The 20974-nt window shown below is 36.5% G+C and overlaps 1 protein-coding gene across 1 annotated transcript in view; it reads left to right on the top strand.

The window, feature by feature from the left end:
- The window catches only part of MMP16 (matrix metallopeptidase 16), a 302754-nt gene that overhangs the window by 243254 nt on the left and 38526 nt on the right, over positions 1–20974 (top strand). Inside the window, exon 7 of the mRNA XM_004602360.2 lies at positions 12455–12593. Within this exon, the coding sequence (XP_004602417.1) occupies positions 12455–12593 (139 nt within the window). The remainder of the gene's footprint in view (positions 1–12454; positions 12594–20974) is intronic.

A 20974-nucleotide genomic window follows, 5' to 3' on the forward strand; every position in this document is an offset into this window, starting at 1 on the left:
AAGTGGTACTTACCATTTTATAGAGACAGCAATAATAGCATTTTACATAGCCTTTGAAATTAGTCGTTTGCCTCCAAGTATACACTTTAAAGAGTTCTTGGTTTGGAATGTGAAACTTCCTGTCATGAGAGGAATGAAACCTTAATATTTTTCATTTAATTGTGTAGAAGTGTAGATTACTCTGCCAATACACATGATTTGCAGATCCCAAAAGATAGGGGAGGAAAATAGTGCAAAATTTATAGTAAACGTGAACTTGCCCTTGCCCCAAACTGGAGGGTACTTAGGAAGTAGTGCAGTGTCTGAATAAAACCAGAAACAGAGAAACGGAGATGGAAATAGAAGACTTATACAGGATACATCTATCTTGACTGCATCCCATTCCTCTCTCTGCTAGGGCTTCACCATACATTTGGCTACTTTACTTCTTTACTCTCCGTTATTCACATTTAAAATGAATACAAAACAAATGTTTGTTATATTTTGAAATAATTTCAAAATTTTAACATTTTAAGTGTTAAAGGGTACTCTTTATGTCGAGATTTAACAAATATAAATTAACAAGAAGTATTTCGTGGGGGCTGGAGCAATAGTACAGCGGGTAGGGCATTTGCCTTGCACGCGGCTGACCCGGGTTTGATTCCCAGCATCCCATATGGTCCCCTGAGCACCGCCAGGGGTAATTCCTGAGTGCAGAGCCAGGAGTAACCCCTGTGCATCGCCAGGTCTGACCCAAAAAGAAAAAAAAAAGAAGTATTTCAGATCTCACCATGTCACTTAAATACTTTGATATCAAGAGATTTTTAACTTGTTATCAAAGACAGCATATAGTTTTAGCATTTGTACGCTATAAAAGTTTTCATTTACATTTAGGGCAGAGTGATAGTACAGCTATTAGAGCACTTGCTTTTCACTCAGCTGACCCAGGTTCAATCCCCGGGACCCCCACATGGTCCCCCAAACCTATCAGGAGTGGTCGCTGAGCACAAAGCCAGATGTAAGCTCTATGCACTGCCAAGTGTAGCCTAAAACAAAAAAAGCCAAAACATGTTATATAGATTTAGTTCAAGTGGTAAGTAACACAGTGGGTAGGGCATTTGCCTTGCACGTGGTTGACCAAGGTTCAATTCCTCTGCCCCTTTTGGAGAGCCCGGCCAGCTACCGAGAGTATCCCACCCAGAGCCTGGGAAGCCAAAAACATTAACGACAAGTCTCACAATGGAAACGTTACTGGTGCCCTCTCTAGCAAATTGATGAACAATGGGATGACAGTGCTACAGTGCTGTAAATAAACATATAGTAAAAGTGAAAACTGTCCTTTCCTTTGAAGTCCACAAATATACATTTTATTTATAGAATTATTCACATCTCTGCTATATGCATGAACATTATAATAAGCATGTGATCCAAACTATAACATCAAAAATACTTTTTACATTTTGCCAGGGGCCTGGGCAGGGGGACAAGAGGATGCTGAGTCATTGGTGAAGGGAGGATAACCCTGGTGGTAGGTGTTGATTCGTAACATCATATACCACAAATTCTATTATTAGCAGGATTGTATATCAAAGTTCCTAAATACAAATTTTTGAAAAATTACATTTCTAAAATTAACTGGTAACTATGACAGATTTGTCTTTGAAAAATAGGTTTAAACTGTTAACAAAATTCCAGAATTGCAATTTTTGTCGGGACTTGTGAGAATGACTTGCTGATGTTACTTCCTTCCCTATTATAGTAAATCTGTATGTTGAACATTTTTCACACCATGAAGATAATATCTAAATTGATTTGACCTATTGAAATATACTGCTGAGTCATTTCTCCCAGAAATGCATTTGCTTAATATTTGATTGGTGAGCCCTGAAAATCATGCCAACAGTTATTGCAGACATTCATGTCTGACTATCTCGGTAAAAGATGTATTCTAATAGTTTCTATGAACAGGTTTTCCTCTAATGTTTAAATATCAAAAGACAGTTTGTGTCAGCTCTTGTGATAATATAATGGAAGTTACCCAGAATGGCATTAACTTTGCCAGATATACCTACTCATCATTCTTGATAGTTATTTCTCCCTTCAAATTATTATTTTGGAGAAAATTGTAAATGTTCTAAAAGAAAATACAGATAATTCATTTTGAAAAATATAGATAATTATATATGTTGTCGATTTCTTTAAATACTCTATTGCCTTTTTAATAGACATTAAATATTAAAATAAGTGTAAATATAAGTAATGATTTTAGTACATTTGTATGATATTACAATATGTGATTTTATATTTAGACCACATATGGTACTGTTGAATGAAGCATGCATTATACTTAGTTAAATGGCACAGAATATAGTTTTGTCTTTTTAGTGCACAAAGATATTGGTTACAGCACTATTTATAGTAGAAAATTTAAATGATTAAGATAAAAGTTTAGTCTTACAGTTATAATGAGAAAAGTATTTACTATCTCAAATACTTATAAACATAGTGGATTTTTTGTTTTAATCATAAGAGAATTGCCTGCCTTTTCCAGTCTTTAAAAATGGATAGGTTTCAGGGCCTCTGCCATATCACAGCGGTTAGGGTGTTTGCCTTGCACACAGTTGACCCGGATTTGATTCCCAGCATCCCATAGGGTCCCCCGAGCACCGCCAGGAGTAAATCCTGAGTGCGAAGCCAGGAGTTAACCCCTGTGCATCGCCAGGTGTGACCCAAAAAGCAAATAAAAAGAAAAAAAAAACTGAAACTGATAGTAAAGCCTGAAAGAGAGAGTTTTAATTGTGAAACTTAAAAAATTAGAGGAAATTAGAAAGAATGAAGACTCAAGTATAACTTAAGTGAGCACCAAACATGTAGATTTATCCCACTGGTGTTTGCCTGTGTTTTTAAAAATATATATGCATCTATGCATATGGAGGGAAGTGGAACTAGCATGTCCATGTATTTAATGAAACACTGGATAGAAAGTTGTATGATGAAACTTCATAAACAGGATCCAATGATTGTAGCTTGGATTTGACTATTTCAGTCTTACAACTATTTTCCAGCTTTTTCCTTATTAAAAAAAAATAAGCTTTTCTTGCTGAGACCAGACCATTTGACTTAAAAACCATCTTATATTCTAGAATGCATTTGATTGCTTCTTTTCTGTTCCATTTAATTTATTTATTTCTTCCTTAAATCTAAAAAAAGGACTAGACTGTTGCTTAGATTTTATTTTAAGCATATTTGGTTTCAGTGTATTTTTGTTAATAGATGATTCTGATTTCTAAATGCTTAGCCATTTTATGTTGCAACACATTAGGTTATATATGCCCAGTTGTCCTAATCACTGATATAAAGCTTGATCACTTGATTAAGTTGGAAATTATCATATCTCTGCATGGTATAGATGTGATTTTGGTTTAAATTGTTTTGTAAAGATACACATATACACATAACTGGAGCAATAACAGAGCAAGAAGGGCATTTTCCTTGCATGCGACCAACCCGGGTTCGATTCCTCTGTCCCTCTCAGAGAGCCCGACAAACTACTGAGAGTATCCAGTCTGCACGGCAGAGCCTGGCAAGTTCCCCATGGCATACTGGATATGCCAAATATTATAACAACAAGTCTCACAATAGAGATGTTACTGGTGCCTTGAGCAAATAGATGAACAATGGGACTACTGCTACAGTGCTACACATAACCCCATGTGGAATTCTGGTACATTTGAAGGATTGCATTAATCCTGGTTTCCTTGGGTCGATGTATACTATTGCAACAACAGAGTTGCCTTGGGTACAAACATGAAAAAAGCCTAAAGTAAGAGTGGGGAAGCTTTTTTTCCATTTGTTACTTATAACATCGCTCATGAGTCATGCAACAGAGGCATATGGGCCATGGCCAGCAAATAAGAAGCACATATACCCTGTCCATCATATACCAGAGCCAGACCACAGGATTTCATGGCTGTATATGACTTCTAGGTAGGACATCTCTCACCTCTGGGTTATAATTACAATGTGAATTTGTATTTACATTAAAATAAAAATGCCACATTTACAGGCAGAAAATTTATAGACTAATTTTGCTAATATATCTTAGTAAGAATGAATAAATTTAACTAACTGATAACCATAAATACCAATTTTCATTTCAATATGTTAAGCATATAACTGTGTAATTAAGAGATTGAACCTAGATATGGTACTATTAAAGCAATTTTAAATTGTTGCATGATATAAGTAATTTTCACCACATGAAGCTTTGTGCTTTTGAGGTACATATCATCATTATCATCACCACCACCATCATCATCATCATCATCATCATCATCATCATCATTCTATTGATCGTGGATTTTCTCGAGCGGTCTCGGTAACGTCTCCATTCGTCTCCTAGCCCAGAGATTTTAGAAGCCTCTCTTGACTCGTCCTTCCCAACAGTGCTGCATTGGAGGCTCTTTCAGGGTCAGAGGAATGAGACCCATCATTGTTACTAGTTTGGGCATTTGAATATGCCACGGGGAGCATTCCAGGCTCTCCCATGCAGACAGGAAACTCAATAGCATGCCAGGTTCTCTGAAGGGGAGAATTAGGCTATAAGATGTCTCCTTCCCGGAACTTATTTTTATAGTCTCTGGATGTTGGCCGTTGATGGGATTACACAGAGGCCCAGTCCTGATCCAAGCAGGCTTAGAGATCTCAGCCCCATGTCCCGTACACCTGGGTTTCTCTGCTGGTTCCTTCATGCGTGAGGCTCATCCGAACGTGTGGAGAGGAGCCTTGAGCATAGCTGTGGCTGGGTTCCGGAGGTCTTCAGCTTTGGGACTTCTGCTTGGGGTGGGGAGGGAAACTCAACCCACCCCTCTTGGGGCCCCGGTGAAGACAACCAGGCGTGGGGGCTAGAGACTCTTGAGGTACATATAAAGCAGTGAATCAGCCTAGTGGTGGAATTGTTAGCTATTTATGATTATTTCATTTGTTTTGTTTGGGGGCCATACCCAGAAATTTTCAGGGGTTTAAGTTGTGTGCTGGTGGGCTTATGGGACCATCTGGGTACTAGGAATCAAACCTGAATCAGCCTCGTGCCAGGAAAGTCCTGTGCCCACTCTACTGACTCTTCAACCCCCCAGAATTGCTCACTAGTTAATAACAGTTGCACTGAGGCATATTTTCCCTTTCCTTTAAGTTTTGCTATTTTTCTCATACATTTCCTAGATATTTTTTCTTTCAGTAACATAGTCGCTTAAGATGGTTAAACTTTTGCTTGTCTTTATGAAAAGGCTCGGAACTAATTATTTAGGGTGTGCATAGGATCGCCTGCATTGTGTTCCTTTAAAATACCATTGACATGGGACATATAGAGAGTTACTATAATAAACATTCAATCAGGTAATTCAGTGATAAGTAAATGCATTGTCCCCACTGTAATGGACACAGCAAGGCAGAACAGGCGACAACTTTAAACCACCAAAGGAATAATACAGTAACAGATTTGCTGTGTGTTGAAAAGTGAAATTACAGACCACCGTGGCATCATATAACAGGGTCCCTGATTTTAATCAGGGGGATGGTAATGGCTTTTTGTGGAAAGGATGTTTAAATTGAGGACTATACCAGGTGATGCATCATTACTCAGTGAAGAGTTTGAGGATTGGAAAAAAAAAAGTTCATTGTTGGAAAAAATGCATGAGAGGTTTAAGGAAAAAAAGAGCTTGATTCTAACAAGAGACCACTGAAAGAAAGCAGTTGTAATTTGGATTCTATGAGCATGAGAGAGAACTCCCCCCATCTCTCCCCTACCCCCAACCCCCCCCCCCACACACACACACACACTCTGCTCCCAAAGCCCTTCCTAGGAGCTGACTGCAGGACTCAGTTCTGCAATTCGCATTCTTTTATTTTGCTGTTGAGTTGAGTTTTCTTTGGGGCCACACCTAGTGACGGTGCTGAGGGCTTACTTTCGGATCTGGGCTCAGGGGTCACTCCTGGTGAGCTCTAGTAACCATTTGGCAGGCCAGGGATGAAACCCCAAATGGCCCTGTGCAAGGTAAAACTCCCTCCCTGCAGTTCTATGTCCTACACCAAAGGAGTTTGCATTCTGCATTAGATATAGCAGGAGGTGAGTCAGTGGCTTTGATTTGTCATTGCTCTCTGTGAGATATCTCTGTAAGATACATGCACTGTGGAGTAGGGTGACAACAGTGCCATGTTTATAAATCAAGAGACTTCCTGTGCTTTTTCAGAAGTGAGAAAGGCAAGAAGAAAACTGGTGGAGGGGCTGAGAGGACTCAGAACAAATCAGCCTTCTGGAGATACTCAGTTTGAAAGACATTGGACATTGGAATTTACATCAAGCTATTTCTATTTTTTTCTTTTTTTTTCAAAAAAATAAAATGAATGTCTATATGAAATGAGACGTGAAAGTGAGTTAGTTTTACTAATTGATTTTTTAAAAGAGGCCTGAAATTTGTATTGTCCAGACTACATATCAATATTATCATCTAAATATTCAGACACTTTTATACTTTTTCTGTATAGTTCTCAGCAAATATGTCTATAAAAATAGAACTTTAAAAGGAATGGAAGAAAAGCGTAGCAAATTTCTCCTGGGTAATGCTGCCCCATGGTTTATTCCATGAGTTACTCTGCATGCTCGTTATCTTGGTTAAGCAAAATGGTCTGTATGGATACTGTGCTACATGGAAAGAAAAAGTATGTGTGTCAACCCAAATATTTTTGTGTCTGAAAGAAATTTTGGTGTTTAAATAGGAATTTCTATTTTGTGATTTTTAAGCACTATTTTTAAGACGTTGACTCTGCACACATATGAATGTATTTTTAGTGGAGCCTAACCCGCCCCTTCATTTGGCCTATAGCCAAAATGAGACTGGGGCAAAGTAATACTGTTTTGGACTCTGTGGAGGCTTATTCTGGTTTTTCTTTCCCTTTATACATAAAGTTAAGATAAAATTGACAAAAGACAATATTGTTTGGAATATTGAAAACATTTTGTCCTCCATGGTTCAAACACCTTTATACGTTGTACTTTTCTAGAAAACTAAATATATATTATCTGCTTATTCAAGTAGAACTTCTGTATTCTTCTAACTTCCATATAGGTTTTAGTTCTTGAAAGCATCACCTGCTTTCACTTGGCCCTTTCCTTCTTGATTTGCATTTCCTTTCACTAAATAGTTTTTATAAAAGGCAGTTTTCTGGAAATGGGGAACCACATGAACAACAGCAACAGCAACAAAACTCATAACGGAATTTATGTTCCAATGAAAAGAAGATGAAAATAAATGAATGGAACACGTATTTTGTTTTAAAATACACGACAAATTAAATAAAGTGGTAGAGAGTAGTAAGCGAAAAAGGTAAAAAGTGAAATAAAGTATGTAGGATGGAGTCTTCCATTTTCTAGAGAGTGGCCAAAGAAGTTTCATTTAGGAGGAAACACATTAATTTCAATTATTACTTTAAATAGCCTCATTCTCCAAGTAGTTCAGAGCATCATTTCTAAGATGGCTTTGTATAGTGACTGCAGTTTATCTTTACATCTTCTCTGATGAATTATTGCTAAATTCTCTCTGCATTCTGATCATCTTAACAATTGTCTGTGAGTTCAATAAAAGTACAACCTGCATATCTACAATTTACATAATTCTCTGGAAGAGTTTCTTTGCCAAGAAAAATTCTTGAAGCCATCTAAGATTTCATGTTACCTTTGGAACGTTTGTAAATAGCTGATGCTTCGTTTGAGGTGGAAGTTTCATTTCTTCCATTATTAGTGGCAAATTGAGATTTGTTCCAATGGAGCATTCTGCCTGTCTCCAAAAACACTTTCCCCTTTCTTACTGTGTGAAGGAGAGTCGTGGACTCCTTCCAGAGAATGCAGTTCAGGTCTATTCACTTCAGTGCTCATGTCCTTCACCCTACAGGCTTTTCCATGCCACTGCTCCATAAAAAACTCACCATCATTGAATCAGCAAAATCCAGCCAGTTGACTTATTATTAAAATACGTATTACATAAATTTTATAATATTTTGGAGGGTGATATGAATGTATTTTTATAGATAAAAGTGTTTTTAGTAACTAAACATAAGTGTTTCTTCCTTTAAATATCAGAACATCAGCTACTCATGAATTATTAGTAAAATCCCTGATGGATCTTCATATATATATTTTCTTTCTAAAATCACTCTTTTCATAAAAAGGCTTTCTTTCAAGAACAAAATCAGCTCAGTGTGGCTACTACATATACATCATTCTGGATACCTGGTGCTATGAAAATGATTAGTGGGAACACAGCAGATATTTATGGAAAAGAGAAACATGGGTAGAACCAAAGTGGGTCTTGAAAACTAAGGAAGAAATAAAGCACTGTAATAAAGGCAATGCTGTAAACAGAGCTGTAAATCAGAACAGAAGCTTAACACCTTTCAGCATTTATTTTTATTTATTTATTTGCTTTTTTGGGCCACACCTGGCAATGATCAGAGCTAACTCCTCTCTCTGCTCTCAGAAATCACTCCCGTGGGCTCATGGGGCCTTCTGAGTGCCAAAGTCACACAGAACCTGAGTCAGCCTATGCGAGGGAAGTGCCCTGCCCACTGTACTATGGCTCAGACCCTCAGCACCATTTTATTTTATTTTATTTTATTTTCAGCACCATTTTAATAGTAACGACGAACATTTTTATTCCGCCTTTCCCTCTTTTTGTTTTCTTGTTGCCACGTTCACCCAACAAACTTATATCATAGAGTGGGCAGGCTACAAAACCAACACTCAGAAATCTATGACCTTTCTATTTGCAAAATCCTATATGCAAAAAAAAAATAATTTAATAGATCGGGGCTGGAGTGATAGCACAGCAGGTACGGTGTTTGTCTTGCACCCTGCCGACCAGGGTTCGATTCCCAGCATCCCATATGGTTCCCTGAGCACCGCCAGGAGTAATTCCTGAGTGCAGAGCCAGGAATAACCCTTGTGCATCTCTAGGTGTGACTGAAAAGGAAAAAAAAAAGAACAAGATTGAGAAGCCATAAGCCACGTTCACACACAAAAAAAAGAGAGAGAGAGAGTGAAGACTGTATTAAACTGAAATATAAATGAATCAGGAGCTATCACAACAGATACCAAGAAATCTAAAGGATCATTAGGGATTTCTATGAAAATATTTAGGCCATGAAACTCAAGAACCTAGAAGAAATGGAAAAATTTTTTGACTCTCAGAAACTTCCACGGCTCAAGCAAAAGTAATCAGAGAATTTAAGCGACAGATTACGGTCAAGGAAATTGAAATAATCTCCCCCCAAACAAAATCCCAGTCCCACATGGGTTCACTAGGGAGTTCTCCCAAATCTTTAACGAAGACCCACTTCCAGAGCTTTTCAGGCACTTCCTGCAAGTCAATGAAACAGATACCATCCCAAACAATTTCTATGAGGCAAAGATGACACTGATCCCAAAGCTGAGAGAAGCAAAGCTATAAGGAAAACCTGGACTTGTGTCACTGATGATACAAATCTGGTTCCCAGGTGCTTCGTTTTTCAGGCACGGTTATGATGGTATAGTTTTTTGTTTGTTTCTATGTTTTCTCTATTAAATTATTAAATTTAATAAGTTTGTTGTTTCTAGAACCTTTTGTCTTACACGCAGACAACCCAGGTTCGATTCCTCTGTCTCTTTCGGAGAGCCTTGCAAGTTAACGAGAGTATCCCGCCCGCACAGCAGAGCCTGGCAAGCTACCTGTGGCGTATTCTGTATGCCAAAAACAGTAACAACAAGTCTCACAATGGAGGCATTACTGGTGCCCACTTGAGCAAATCGATGAACAAGGGGACAACAGTGCAGTGCTACAATGTTTCTAGGAGAATCTTTTGGGGGTCCTCTTTAGAGTGTTCTAGGTGTAGTATCCTGCCATCTCCAAATATGCTCTCTTTTCCAGTATGGATGCACTTAGTACCTCTTTCTTGTCTAATATCTATGACAAGGGCTTTCAATAATATGCTGTCATAGTAGGAAGAGTAGGCAACCTTCACTTGTGCCTGATCTGTAGAGGAAAGTCTTCTAGTTTTCCACTATTGATTATGATCATAGCTATGGTTTCGTGTGAAATGGCTCAGGCTATGGGAAAGTTACATTTTATCAGATTCTTACTCTGTGTCTATTGATATATTCAGGGTCTTTTTTATTGTTCATTACATTAATATGATATATTACATTGATTGACTGGATATATTAAATTATTCTTAACAAAGCTGGGATCACTCATACTTGCTTACAGTATATATTTTTTTCATGTATTATTGGATTCAGTTTGCTAATATTTTCGTAAGCATATTTGTGCCTGAATTCATCAGTGATACAAGTCTAGGTTTTCCATATAGCTTTGCTTCTTTCAGCTTTTGGGTCAGTGTAACCTTTGCCTTATAGAAATTGTTTGGGATGGTATCTGTTTCATTGACTTGCAGGAAGTGCCTGAAAAGCTCTGGAAGTGGGTCTTCGTTAAAGATTTGGGAGAACTCCCTAGTGAACCCATGTGGGACTGGGATTTTGTTTGGGGGGAGATTAATTATTTCAATTTCCTTGACCGTAATCTGTCGCTTAAGTTCTCTGATTACTTTTGCTTGAGCCGTGGAAGTTTCTGAGAGTCAAAAAATTTTTCCATTTCTTCTAGGTTCTTGAGTTTCATGGCCTAACTATGGGCCATGAAATCCATGAAATTCATAGAAATCCCTAATGATCCCTTAGAATTTTTTTTTGGTATCTGTTATGATAGCTCCTGATTCATTTGTATTTCAGTTTATTTTTTTATTTATTTATTTTTTACATTTTTTTATTAGTGAATCACAGTGAGGTACATACAGTTACAAACTTATGAACTTTTGTGTTTGCATTTCACTCATAGAGTGATGTTTACCCATCCCTCCATCAGTGCCCATTCTCCTCCACCAATGTTCCCAGTATCTTTCCCACCACCCCCACCCCAGCCCTCACCACCTCACCCTGCCTCTGTGACAGAGCATTACCTTTTGTTCTCTCTTCTTTGGGGTATTGTAGTTTGCAATAGAGGTATTGAGTGGCCATCATGTTCGGTCTACAGTCTACTTTTGGCACTCATCGTTCAACCCAAATGGGTCTTCCCAACATCCTCTATTTGATGTTCCCTTCTCTATCTCAGCTTATATTTCAGTTTAATATAGTCTACTCTCTTTTTTGTGTGAATGTGGCTTATGGCTTCTCAATCTTGTTTATTCTTATTTTTTCCTTTTTGAGTCACACCTGGAGATGCATAAGGGTTATTCCTGGCTCTGCACTCAGGAATTACTCCTGGAAGTGCTAGGGGAACCATATGGGATGCTGGGAATTGAACCCTGGTCGGCTGAGTGCAAGGCAAAACCCTACCCACTGTGCTATCCTCCAGCCCCAATCTGGTTTATTCTTAAAAAAAAAGAAGAAGAAAAAGAAAATCTCTAGATTTCATTAATCTTTTAAAATTCTGTTTTTAGTTTCCGTTTTATTGACTTTTTCTCTATGTCGTATAGTTTTTTCTTTCTGCTTCCTTTGAGTTCCCTTTATTGGTCATTCTCTAACTGCTTACTCCTTGCCATTAGGTTATTTGGGGCTTTTTGCATTAATATTAACTGGCCTGTTAGCAGTACTTTTGCTGTGCTCCAGGTATTATGGTAATTTATGTTTAATTCTCATTTATTTCCAGAAATAGTTTGATCTGTTTTCTGAGTTTTCTTTTTGAACCACTGATTATAACATGCTTAATTTCCAAGGGTTTGAGGGGCTTTTCTCATTTCTGCTTAAGATCAATTTCCATTTTCAAAGCATCATGACATGGGGAGGTAGTTGATGCAGTTTCTGTCTCATTGATTTTATGGTCATCTGCTTCGTGACACAGCGAGTGGTTTGCTTTGGAGAATGTCCTCTGTTCACTGGTGAAGCATGTGTACTCAATTTTTGGTGGGTGAGGAACCATATGTATTTCTTCTTCGCTGATTTATTTCAGTTTTTCCTTCACATCGAGTGTTTCCTCGTTGAATTTTTGCCTATTTGGTGTATCCATCAATGTCAGAGAGGTGTTCAGTTAACTAACTACAATTGCGTAACTGTCTATGTCTCCCTTCACATCTAATTAGCAGTTGTTTTAAACATTCATATTTACAGAAAAACTGATTTAATAACTAAATCTGATGGATTTATATGGCTTCCCTCCTTTCTTACTCAGAGAAAGCTCTGAGTATAATCCAGAATGTTAACTATTTTTTCATTATATCACACTGTAAAATTTAGAAATCATGTTGTTTATAAAAGGTGCCACCATTATTGCATGTGGTTAACAGTCTCTTTTGCAGTTTTGATTTTATATGGTGATCAGGAACTTACTTGCTTAAAAGTGTTAAACCACTGCACACGAAAGCTTGCACATTTGAGATGCTTTTGCTTGGTTTTCAGGACCAGTGGTTTTGGCGAGTAAGAAACAACAGGGTGATGGATGGATACCCCATGCAAATTACTTACTTCTGGAGGGGGTTGCCTCCTAGTATAGATGCAGTTTACGAAAACAGCGATGGGAATTTTGTCTTCTTTAAAGGTAAGTAATCCTCTCCATGCCTTACTTTGTTGTATTTTGGTAATTTTATTTTGGAATATAAAAAAATATCGATACGTATAAGTAAAACGTCTTGGTTGAGTTCAGTCAAGTAACTCACTTAATAAAGTAAAACCAGTCTGTTGGACATAAAAATAAAATGAAATCAATGATATTTTTAGTTCCCTAATTCATATTTTTTCATAGAATGTCCTCAAATAAAATATATTTATCAGAGGTTTGTTACTCTCAGAGTTTTATAAATGTTTTAAGCTAAATAAATAAAACATATCAGTAAATGGATAAATTGAAAACATTTTATGATGTACTAAGAGTTTTTTTTTCTTTGAGTATTTTAGTTGCTGCTTTTATTGAATGAAATCTATTTCATTTCTTGTTTTCAGAGACAGTCTCTTAAACATTACATATTTTAGTTACATTTTATTAACTAATTTTGTGTAAGCTAAGAAATTTATCACAAAGACAAGGAATATTTATGAGTAGAAATAACTTGCCTTATTAACTTCACTAAATAAAATGTATAAGACTTATATTGGTGTCAAATTGAAATTGCGCAAATACTAATTGCCTGAGTTGGTAAAGTGTGAACACTTTGAAAATGACTTATTCCAAGGGCCAGAGCAACAGTACAGTGTGTAGGGCATTTGTCTTCCATGCATCTGACCTGGATTTGATTCCAGGAACCATATATATTTCCTGGAGTCATTTCAGGCGTGATCCCTGAGTGCAGTGCCAGGAGTAAGCCTTCAGTATTGCCAGACATGACTCAAAAATAACAATAACATTAACGATAACAAAAATAACTAAATAAAATATCTTAGGCATACATTTGGTACTCTACTCTCAAAACTTGGTAAAGTTTAAAATGATAAATTATAAGTCTGTAGGAGAAAGAGAAAAGGAAAAAAAAATGACTTGGAGAACTAATTGTAAGGACAGTATATGTGAGTAAAATGAATATAATTGAACTTGTTATGCAGGATCACAAAGCACTGGAAATAAAACAGGGCCAAAAGTTGAGAAAGAAAGTAGGGAGGGTGGGGCCAGAGTGAGTAAGGCGTTTGCCTTGCACACAGCAGACCCGGGTTTAATCCCTGGCAACCCATATGGTACCCCAAGCACCACCAGGAGTAATTCCTGAGTGCAGAGCCAGGAGTAACCCCTGAGCATCACTGGGCATGACCCAAAAAGAGAGAAAAAAAAAGAAAGTAGGGAGGGTATCTTAACAGTGAAATGCAGTTCTTCAGCTTAAATTAAAGCAATTTATAGTAATAATGAGGTGGAATTTAGGAAATATTTGTAACATTCAAAGGGTGTTCCAGACTACACATGTACCTGAAAGATATTTTACATATACTTCTTATTTCTTGAGAACTGGGAAAACAGTGGCACAGTGGGCTAGAGCATATGCGTTTCATGTGGGAACCCCAGTTTGGTTCCCAGCATACCATACCCACATTCCCCTGACTACTACAACGTGTGTCCTTCTAACAAAATTAAGATTGTTTCTGGAACCAGAGTCACAGTACAGCAGGGAAATTATTTGCTTTGTAAGTGGCTGACCCAGGTCCAAAACTCAGCATGGCATACGGTTCCCCGAGCCTTGCCAGGAGTTATCCCTGAGTGTAGAGCCAGGAGTAAGCTCTGAGCACCATTGGGTATGATCCAAAAAACAAATCAAAAATCCATCTGGACATGTATGTATATTGCATCTTCAAAAAGGAGGAGATATGGGCCAGAGCGATAGCACAGCGGGTAGGGCGTTTGCCTTGCACACGGCCGACCTGGGTTCGATCCCCGGCATCCCATATGGTCCCCCAAGCACTGCCAGGAGCAATTCCTGAGTGCAAAGCCAGGAGTAACCCCTGAGCATCACTGGGTGTACCCAAAAAGCAAAAAAAAAAAAAAGGAGGAGATATAATGCTTCAGGTATGTTGAAAAAATAAAATTCATCTTAGTAAATTTAGAGATCTAACTGGACAAGCCCTGAATAGATGGTTGCACACTCTCCTAGGCAAGCATGTCCTTCCACAGTCAGTGGAGCTCTCTGATTAAAACACCTACAAAGAAGTTCCACAGTCCGAAGTCAGATTTTTGATAGCTTTTTACTGCCTCTCATTTTAACTCATTTGCCACTTTGCTGTTTTGACACTTTCCACTGAGATTCATCCCTCTAGGCTTTTATTGCCTATAAAAGATAATCAGATTATTCCTCATCCTCAAATTGTCCTTCCAATTTTTCTCTGTAGTTCATAAACCAATCTACACTTTGTCTCTAGCAGTTCAACTCCCCTTCCATGCTTTAATAGTCATCAGACAACCTAAAAGCTATTTCACTTATGCATTTCTCATCTGTATCTTTCCCATCAGAGATTACCAGTTTTATAAAATTAAGGTTCTCTCTCTTCCTCTCTTTCTCTCTCTCCCTCTCTCTTCTATCCACCTTTCTCTTACCCCAACCAATTCTTTCTCTTTCTCTAGCTGAGTATATGATACCGATTCTTTATCAACCTGTCACTGAACCCTTGGGTTGTTTCTATATCTTGGATATTGTAAATAACTGCAGTGAACATAAGTATTTTTTCAAAGTATTATTTTTGTGGTTTTGAATAAATACCTAGCAGTCGAATTATCTTTCTGTGTTTTATATTTTCTCTTTTTTTATAGATAGTCTTTTTTGTGACCTTTGATGTTCTGTACAATAATACTTATTCTTTTTCCAAATTAAATGAAGTGTATGTTGAGATAAAAATTATTAGCCACTTAATTTTTTAAAAGTACTTACTGGTGCTTGCATCCTGTATGAGAATTTAAAGGTTTGGGTTTAAATACAATGTGAATACTTATTTATACAGCAAGTATATTGTTTTGTTAATATAAAATAATTATATAATATTAAAATATACTTTTTCAAATGTTCCAAGAATTCATGTTTTTGTTATTTGTTATATTTTGTTACCATTTACTTGTGGTTTTTAACTATGGGCAGAATTCTATAATCTGCAATAATAATATAAAAATTAAGCACAAAAATGTTGTTACGTGAATGTAAGGAAGAAAAATAAATACATAAATGTATTTTTCCATAGATTAGAGTACTCACTATATTAACAGTGTCAATTCTCAATGCATTTATGTTAAAATCTCAAGAAAAAATCTGAAAGGCTTTGTTAGTAGAAACAACAAGCTGATTGAAATTACATGTGTGAGTTCAAGAGAGCTAGTATTTTCTTAAAAATATAGGACTGAGGGTCTAGAGAGATAGAATAGGGCTTAAGCCTTGCATGTGGCTGACCCAGTTTGATTCAGAACACCACGTATAGTTCCCGAAGCATGTCCCTGAGCTGAGCTCTGAACTGAGAGACAGGAGTAATTCCCAAGTGCCACTTGGGTATGTGGCCCAATTCCTCTATCCATGATATATACATACATTCATTTGATCATTCTATTTATTTCAAATATTATTTTAAAGATAAAGTAATTAAGACAGTGTGACATTAATATTAAGACAGAAAAAAGAAGAGAACCATAGAACCAAATAAGAGACTGGAGATAAACTAAAATATAGATGTCCATGTAAATATTGTCAGAGATCCAAAGTTATTTAGTGGAGAAAAAATAACCCTGTCAACAAATGGTGCTGGATTCATGGCACAGGTAATAATAGTTTTTTGTGAACACATCACATAAATAAAATTTAATTTTAGATATTCTCTTCTTATTCAATTGACTCACAGCGAGATACACAGAGATATGCAGGTACAAAGTTGTTCATGATTGGTTTTCGTTGCATGAATATTCTTTCGGTCGGAGGCACAGAGACAAGACGCGCGAGAGGAATGTAGAGAGCACAGAGGGCCAAGGCATCTATCTGGCTCCAGGTGAAGAGCAACTGCCAGAGGCCTCCTTTTATTCTGATTTTGATCAGTTACATCCTAATGACTTCATCACAGAAAAAGAATCACTAACGAGAATACAAACAGTTACAGGATAAGCATTCATCAAAAGAACATCAGGGTATACATCTTGTCAAAGCTATGTTGTCCTGATTAAAACGTCAGAGGAAGATACGGAGTTGGACACGTAGGATCTACAGATTAGGTCCCCCACATTCTTGTGGTTGGTTACACACAGGGCAAAGAGAAGGCTCATACTGATATTAAAGTTGAAACCATTTTAAGGATGTGCAAGAGAGGGGGAAACTGCTGACTTGCACTGCCAAGATAATGTATGACCAGGCGGGCATATGAGAGCATGCTGTACTTCTCCAGATCATCTGGATTCACAAGTTTTAGCTTGCCTACTTAATGTAAAAGTGGGGTCTCGGTTCTCGATTCTGCTTCCTGCATGCAGGGCAGCATCCAGCAGCTCGTCCTAATGTCCTGGCGCAGCAGCAACAGGGTTTCAGTCATATAATGTTCCCACACCGGTCCTTTCACCAGAGTACATTTCCCACCTTGAATGACACCTGTTTTCTTCCTGCCCTCTCCACTTCCTGCCTCTATACCAAGTAGTAGTAGTTTTTCTCTCTCTCTTTCTCTCTCTCTTTCTCTCTCTTTCTCCCTATCTCTCTCTCTTTCTCTCTCTCACACACACAGATATACACACACACACACAATCAGACCAACATAAATGCATTGAAAAAAAGCAAGGATAAATTAAACAAAAATCTCACAAGGTCACACATAGGTGGCAATTAAGAGTATGTAAAGATGTTAAATAGCATTATCCATTACGAAAATGTAAGTTAAAACCATGAGATACCACTATGTAAGTGTTAGAATGGCTAACGTTTAAAAGTCTGGCCATGTCACATGAGGGCACTTCCCTCAAAAATTAAAACTTTTGCTGCTATGTTGTATGCTGTTTACACACATGTATGTTCTACGGTAAACATGTATTGATCTATCCATGGGTACTTTTAGGTATTTCCTCAAAATAAATGAAAATCTATGTTCAAACCAAGACATCCTTGTGAACAACCAAAGCAAATGTATGAATTCCAAATAAAAAAAATAATTAAGATATCTGCTGTGAACATATAGGTGCTGTCCTAGGACTCTTTGGTGTTATATTACTCAGCAATAAAAAATGAAAATGAACCCCTGATTCATACAACAATATGGGGAAGCTAAAAATAATTATACTGATTAAAATAGTTCAGATAATAAAGAATAGATGCCATATACATACACATACAACATTGTAGAAAATTCAAACTAATGTGTTGTGACATAAAATAATAGTAATTGCCTCAACTGACTTGGGTGGGAGGATATATAAACAACATGAGAATACTTTTATAATAAATTTTGTTATTTATCTTCATTATATGTAGTGCATAGATAGATATAGACCTATAGTGAAGATTCAAACTGTTTACATTTAAATATCAGCTATTAATTATTACTTGTCCTTTGTACCAAAATAAAGCTGCTGTTTCTTATAGAAAGTTTTTTTGCGGAGCTGGAGCAATAGTACAGCAAGTTGATCACTTGCCTAATACACAGCTGACGTGGGTTTGATCTCTGGCACTATCTATAGTCCTCCAAGCCCCACCAGGAGTGATGCTGAGCACAGAGCCAGGAGTAAAAGCCCTTAGCACAACTGGACGTGGCCCCCCCAAACAAACAAAAATACCCTTATTTAAGAACATAAGTTTATGTCGGAATCCCTTCTGTAAATATTCATAAATTTAATATGTAAAGGATCATAGGTTATACAGTTCTATTTATTCATGATTCTGAACCATTTTTGAACTGTCTCTGAACCATTTTTTTCTGAACTAATTTTGAATATACAAGTTAATATTCTCCTCTTTTCAGTTTGTTATTTGAACCCCGTGATAATGAAGCAGTGTATTCCATTATGATAGAAAAGCCTCATTTCCCAGCAAACCTTTACTCTCAGAGTTCTATTACTGAGAATAGTAAAGTGAGAAACTAATTAAGTGAATATAAAATCAATTCAGTTACTGGAGATATATTTAAAAATTGATAATCTCAATTTAACATTAGATTTGATGATATTATATTTTCTAATATTTTTACTCATTCTGAATAATTTCTTCTTTATGTTTCACATTCATTTCTTTAGTTGGAGAGCCAAAAAATAGAAAATGCCTGACACCTCAAAAAAGTAATATAGTTTTCTCCAATAACTGATTAAATGATGAACTTTGTGCTAACCAGTTCTCTTAATATCACTGAGGTAAATTCAGTGTAATAAAGTAACGTTGTATAAGCACAATTTAGCCAGATGTTTTCATTCTCAATTACTAGTTATTTTCAGGCTGAATGGTTATGAGATAATAATAGCAACATTTTATGTTGAGAATTGAGCTGATGCAGTCTCCTTCAAGAACTGAAATTAAATTTTAAAACAAAGCTTCGTGTGTTGTCAAAATCAGTAGCAGTCAAAATCAAGTACTTGAAAAGTTGTCTTAATATTCATATTGATACTTTAGTAATTTTTAATCAGTGCTTTTCAACCTATTTGACTGCTTTATTTTAAGGGGCAAAAACAATTCTCAAATGAGAACTAAGACATCTAAGGCAGAAAAGTGGAGGTTAAAAACTTGAAAATAGCATATGAAATAAATATGGCAATGAAGAATTAACTCAATATATGTGAACTACAAGATGACAAATGTTGTATAAGAAATTATTTATGTCACTTGCAGTATTACGTGATTCCAAATGCTTAAGAAACTGCAATTTCTTTATGGTGCATGCAGATTGTCACTTTGGGAAGGCTTAGGAAAACCTAATGAAGTTCATTTGGGGTAAAAACCCATTGTTCTTCACAAAATACAATGAATAATCTAGGAGAGATACTTCACTACAACAGATTAATAATATGAATGCCTTCTTTTCTATAGGTAATAATGTAAATTGATTTCTAAAGAGTTTGTTAGATTAAGAATTTATATTTTATTATGATTGTCTTTATTTGTACTTCAAACGATAGCATATACTTGTGCATCTCATTTTTCTTTTTTTTCAAAAGCACTTTCATTTACTGTGTCAGTTTGAGTTCCCTGGGAAGAAGGCACTAAAATAAGGTTATGAGATGGGAGGTAAACTTGAGAAGGATAAAGGAGGAAGAAGTAGGACAGTCTTAAAGAGCACTGAATTGTGCTACAGGCAAAAGGCTTAGGAGAGTCAGTAGGGAAAAGAGAATAAGAAAACCAACTCATCAGTCTCTGGACCCAACTCTCAGATCCAGAGGATGCTTAGCTGAATTGCCAGATTGCTTATTTTCCTGATGGGACATTTAAAGTACATGCCACAATTCTGTGCTTAACAGGAAATATTCTAGAACCTTGAATGATTGTGGGTAACAGGAAATCAACTATTTCCTGAGCTGGACATTTATTCAGATTAAGAAATCTGATTAAGTAACCTGACAATTGAACACAAAAAATTAGGTCAGTGTAATAATTGGCACTAAATAGATCAGGGTTATGATTGGTATTATTTGAATAGTGAGCAAATTTATTTTATCAGAGAAATATTGTTACATAATAACCTGTAACATTTCTTGGCCACTCTGAGCTGAATACGGTGTACATGTACCATACATTCAGTTTCCCCCCATTGAGTAAGAAATATTATCCTGTGTAGCCCCCAGTTCTATCTGGTTTATGACTGCTTAACTAAGCCACAGATTTTAATTAAAAATATTAAAGTTTTTGCAGTTTTCTTTTTAAAGTGCCTTATTTAAAAATTATTTATAAGGAATATACTACTAAATAATACATGATTTTTAAATACAAATCAGTCTTTAAACAACAGTTGTTGAATAATATAAAAACAGATGTCCTCTCTATAAAGAAAACCTAGTCTTTGACCTTTTAGTGTTTTCTGTAACAGATTACAAAGTAGTATTTTACAGTACTTTAACTTTGCAAGTATGCTACCATTCTAGGGTGACTGATGTAAAATATCAAAATATAGATGTGGTTGTGTTTTGCTAAAATATATTTTACAGAGCAGGAAATAGCTTATGGTCTTTGAGTTTACTATTATTGTAATAAAAGACATAAAATATAAGTGTTTGGAGTTTTGTCAACACTGAGAAGATAAACTGCTGATTTTTAATGGATTATACATGAACAAAGTAAATAGAATACAGTGTGGTCTGAGCAGTAGTACAGCATGTAGGATTTTGCCTTGCATACAGCTGACCAGGGTTCGATCCCCAGTACCCCAAGTAGTCCTGAGCCTACCAGGATTAACCCTTGAGTATTGCCTGATGGAGTCCCTAAACAAAACAAAACAACAACAACAACATACAAAGAGAATACACTGAATAAATTAAAAAGCATTACTGTCAACTGATGTTTAATGATTAGCTGACAA

The sequence above is a fragment of the Sorex araneus genome, chromosome 2 (assembly GCF_027595985.1).
Source record: "Sorex araneus isolate mSorAra2 chromosome 2, mSorAra2.pri, whole genome shotgun sequence".
In the NCBI taxonomy this organism is placed as follows: domain Eukaryota; kingdom Metazoa; phylum Chordata; class Mammalia; order Eulipotyphla; family Soricidae; genus Sorex; species Sorex araneus.